Here is a 4,589-nt window from a genome sequence, read left to right on the forward strand (position 1 = left end):
GAGGGATCAATGACGCCATGTGAGGTCTTTGGGTGTCTGTAAAACATCACGGGTGTCCATGATTTCAATGCGAAACCACTGTGGTGATGGGATGGACAGTGGGTTTTGGTGTGGGAGGTTTTGGGCTCAGTAGGAGGCGCTGCTGGGGAGACATGTGTCACGTTCGCGTTATTTCTGTAGAATAGCAGTTCCTGTTATTCCACGATATTAAATCTTGTGGGGAACCCAGGGCTTTTAGAAGTCTGTAACCGTCCCATTTCATTTGCTTGCTTATCGTCTGCTTCATTGAAGGATTCTACCGTGTTAGGAAGAACCATTTTGGATTTAACAAACCTGTGCAACGGTTTTTCTACCAATACAGCAATTGTCCAAGTGAATGCACATGTCATCCATTCTCTGCATTTCTATTCGCTGTATAGAATGTGCTTTCAACCTTTGTTAGAACTTTCGAGGCACATTCATTCAATTCTTCCGGTTCCAGCGGTCCACACTGAGATCAGAATCGCTTCATCTCCTTTGCTTCTGCCCTTAAAACTTGTATATCACCGCGGCAGATTCCGTCACTTTCCCCATATTCCAAGGATAATCGATCCCTCCCTCCAAACCATCCACAGAACAGAAAGTCAATAGTTCTTAGCATTCACATTAGAAGTTTCTTGTTTAATTGGCTAGAAAAGTAAACTTAACATAAATAATAATGCTTAATACTGTGATTTATCTTTCTGAAGCAAAATTGACAGGCAGACGTTAGTTCTGACAAAGATAATGTAAAATACAAAAAAAGACATCGTCGTAGCAATAACTGAGGTATCACTGCCGCTGTCTAGAATAGCTAGAGTCAGACTTTTTCCATTCGTCCAATGAGATCACAGGTGATAGGCGCGTCTTACATAGAAAGATAGAAACGTAGAAAACCTACAGCACAACGAGTGACCGGTTGAACAATCAGTCCCGTTTCTCACCGTCGTGGAACCGATGATTATAAAATCACACCAGTGCTGCGTCCGAGATCGCTGCAGACCCAGGGTTGCTACCAAAGTATTTGTTAATTTAACATCATTATGGAGGCAAATCTGCCGAATGTACCGTCCTCAGCCCAAAGTGACAAAAACGATCCCCTTCCCGGTTAGTCCAAACCGGGACAGTGGTGTTCCAGAGTGACAATGCCTGTCTGTGTAATTCCCGGGTTCCCCTGGCGAAGCCTGCACCAAGACATCCGCCGGAAGCAGGGTCTCTGCACTGCAGACGGAAACGCACAGCTACGGGACTGTTTCTGACGTCAGGGCACGCTCGGCTGAACCCGGAGTATGTTGGAAATGATTCTGGAGCGCGGTCGTTAAAGGTAAAACCGGGAAATCTGCCTGAATGTCCCCATCCCGCGGGCGAAAATGTTCACATATTCCGACGGTCAAATATCACTCTCAGTCCGGGTGTGGGTTCCTGGAGAGACTTCAATTCCTGCTCCCCGGTTTGACTGAACCGATTCCTCACCAGCCTGAAACAGATGGAAGAATAAAGATGAAATAAACAGATTACACTACAGTGTCAGTAACAGAGAACTGGGGTTAATGTTTCAACAACGCTCACAGACAAATATCACCAGAAAACCCGCGGATCCGTTGTTTTTTTTTATCACATTGAACATTAACACTTACACGATTCGCTCCAGTGTCGGGACTTCTACTATAAGGCGACGAAGAGCGGGGATAGATCGGTCTGTGAGCCAGTTTGATTCCAGGTTCAGCCGCGTTAGCAATCGGTTTGTAATGATAGCTGAGACGAGATCCTCGACACCAGAATCTGATAGACAAACACGACTCAGCCTGGAGATGAGAGCGAGTGAGGGTGAAGGACACACACAGACAGGAATCGCTACAAATCCCCAGTGTTTATCAGTAACACAATTATTGATCACATTAAAGTTCAGTGTCAGACACCCAGTGACTGTAAACACAATCTCCCACAGTCTGGTACTTACCACAGTTTCTGTATTTTACACTCCGGGTTCCTCAGAGCCGCAGACACCAGTTTCACTCCTGAATCTCCCAGTTTATTATCACTCAGGTCCAGATCCGTGAGTGATCGGTTTGTAATGAGATCGGTGGCAAAATCCTCGGCATCAGAATCTGTGAGACCGACGCCACTCAGCCTGGAGATGAGAGAGAGTGAGGGTGAAGGACACATAGGGACAGGAGACGGTACAAATCCCCAGTGTTTATCAGTAACACAATTACTGATCACATTAATGTTCAGTGTCAGAAGCCCAGTGACTGTAAACACAATCTCCCACAGTTTGGTACTTACCGCAGTCTCTGAATTTTACACTCCGGGTTCCTCAGAGCCGCAAACACAAGACTCACTCCTGAATCTCCCAGTTTATTACCACTCAGGTTCAGACCCGTCAATGATAGGTTTGTACTGAGAGCGGAGACGAGATCCTCAGCACCAGAATCTGTGAGACCGACACCCCTCAGCCTGGAGATGAGAGAGAGTGAGGGTGAAGGACACAGAGAGACAGGAGACGATACAAATCCCCAGTGTACACAATCGCTGATGACATTAATGTTCAGTGTCAGACACCCAGTGACTGTAAACACAATCTCCCACAGTCTGGTACTTACCCAAGTATCTGTATTTTACACTCCGGGTTCCTCAGAGCCGCAGACACCAGTTTCACTCCAGAATCTCCCAGTTCATTCGTCCCAAGTCTGAACACAAACAGACAGATTGATGAACAAAGTGATTCAAACCGTGGGTCTGAGGGAATTTCTCTCACTCGGATATTTCAGGAAACATTAAACCTTTCAGTAAATCACTGATCTGAATGCACATCACTGTCAATGTCCCTCACTGTCCAGCTCCAGGGTATTCACCGAATGTCAGTAATCTAGTCTGTCGGTGAGACACAGCAAAACTCCACATATTCTGTCTCTTTTCCCGATGGTTAGAAAAGTCTTCTTGATGTGAGATGGTCGGGAGAGACAGGGATGAAGGTTGGGAGAAAGTTCCACATTGAAAAATATTTGTGAATGGGGAAAAGTCGATGGGAGACGGTGGAAGAGACCCCACCTGAGGAAAAGGGATAAGAAGACAGAATCTGCAGGAGAAAGCTGATGGGGAAGAGAGATCTCTTAGGAGGAACGGGATAGGGATGAGAGATCCCACAGGATTAAGGGGATAGGGAGAGTGTTCTCACAGGAGGAAGGGGTATGGGGATGAGAAGTCACGCAGCAGTATACCGATAGGAGAAGATAATCCAATAAGATAAGATGATCCAGAAATATATTGCAAGGAAGGGGTGAGTCCGAACTGAGGCCCGCAATCGGCGGAGGAGATGCGCCCATGGGTTCTGGGTATCTGGTATTTGGTAGTGAGCACAGACACACAGGTGGACTGATGGTGATAGTCACACACGCGGGAAGGGCAGAGGAGGACAATCTCACAATGGTATTTATTTCCTTCTCACTGGGACCATCTGCTGACGGTCTCTTGTCCCTCACCGGGAAGGGGGTGTGAAGCTCTGACCCACCTGCTGCAGTCAGTGTCGGTCTGGATGTCAGTAACAGTGAGAAGGAACATTGTCAATGGACGTGTCACAGGCAGCGAGAAACATGGCCATTCCTGTGGTTTACTACCATTAAAACAATGGTCGTTTTTCACTGAAGTCACCGACATCCAACAGAACCTTCATATTCCTGTAGTTATTTGTCACATTATCTGATTTGCTACAATTTTACCCATTTGAAACAACGCAGTTTCACAGTTCAAGAGTGAGAGATAAATCAAGTTACCTCAACTCCTGGCACTTGTGCAGCCCGGGTCCCAGCCGCTGGATTCCTTCACACTGAATGTGGCAGTTCCCCAGGTCGAGGTGTTTTATTGTATCACAGAGTCCGATGACATGACACAGGACCGCGCAGTCAATCGGAGTCAGTGTCATTCCACTGAATGAAAGTGTTTCCACAGATCCCAGTGAGGCCTGAGCCAGTTCACGATTCTGAGACTCAAACAGGTAGTGCAATGTGTTCAGGAGGCTCCTTTTACCAGCTTCACTCCTCGTGTTTCCACTCCGGCGTTTAACCTCCTCCTTCACCCAGTCAATCACCCGGCAGGTTGTTTCATTGGGAAATGGACCCAGAAACTCCTCAAGACCCCGAGATGACATTGGGGAGGAGAGACCAGCAAGAAAACGGATAAATACCTCAAATCGCCCATCTGTCGTGTTGTGGGCTTTAGTGAGGAACTTCAGGATGTCCCCGGGATGTGGATTCAGGAATTGTGCGACTGCAGCTACAAACTCTTGGATGGTGGGGTGTGGAAATGTGTACACAACGCTCCAGGCAGAATCCTCTCTCTCCAAAAGCTCCATCAGGAACCCGGACAGGAACTGGGAAGGCTGCAGATTGTAGTTGATCAAATCTCCATTTGTAAACACAATCTTCTTCTCGGACACTCCTCTGAAGGCCATCTGACCAACCCTGAGTAACACATCACGGGGATTCTCAATCTCACGGCCGTGGTTTCTCAGGATGTTAGAAATATAGTAGGAGTACAGTTGGGTGATGGTCTTGGGAACTCGCTGTGGGTCC

The 4,589-nt window shown here is 47.2% G+C and overlaps 1 protein-coding gene across 2 annotated transcripts; it reads right to left on the reverse strand.

Moving 5' to 3' along the window:
* Nucleotides 1-823: 823 nt before the first annotated feature.
* On the reverse strand, nucleotides 824-4,517 carry LOC140721703 (NACHT, LRR and PYD domains-containing protein 3-like). Of its 2 annotated transcripts, XM_073036489.1 has the most exons (6): nucleotides 3,792-4,517; nucleotides 2,622-2,708; nucleotides 2,305-2,475; nucleotides 1,979-2,149; nucleotides 1,656-1,823; nucleotides 824-1,495 (listed from the first exon to the last, which is right to left on the reverse strand). In XM_073036489.1, the coding sequence occupies exons 1-6, from the start codon at nucleotides 4,466-4,468 to the stop codon at nucleotides 1,393-1,395; spliced, it is 1,377 nt and encodes a 458-aa protein (XP_072892590.1). In that variant the 5' UTR covers nucleotides 4,469-4,517; the 3' UTR covers nucleotides 824-1,392. The 2 variants fall into 2 exon arrangements, with proteins under 2 accessions (XP_072892590.1, XP_072892591.1); XM_073036490.1 differs by lacking the exon at nucleotides 1,979-2,149.
* Between the last annotated feature and the right edge of the window lie 72 nt (nucleotides 4,518-4,589).

This window comes from Hemitrygon akajei, unplaced genomic scaffold, assembly GCF_048418815.1.
Source record: "Hemitrygon akajei unplaced genomic scaffold, sHemAka1.3 Scf000060, whole genome shotgun sequence".
Lineage (NCBI taxonomy): Eukaryota > Metazoa > Chordata > Chondrichthyes > Myliobatiformes > Dasyatidae > Hemitrygon > Hemitrygon akajei.

What these genes read in the sequence shown, in the direction of transcription:
- LOC140721703 (XM_073036489.1), bottom strand. Translation starts at nt 4,468, where the DNA reads ATGGCCTTCAGAGGAGTGTCCGAGAAGAAGATTGTGTTTACAAATGGA. An exon ending in TGTAAAATACAGATACTTGG is followed by an intron (nt 2,476 to 2,621) that starts GTAAGTACCAGA and finishes TCTCATCTCCAG; the next exon opens with GCTGAGGGGTGTCGGTCTCA. An exon ending in CCGACACTGGAGCGAATCGT is followed by an intron (nt 1,496 to 1,655) that starts GTAAGTGTTAAT and finishes CATCTGTTTCAG; the next exon opens with GCTGGTGAGGAATCGGTTCA.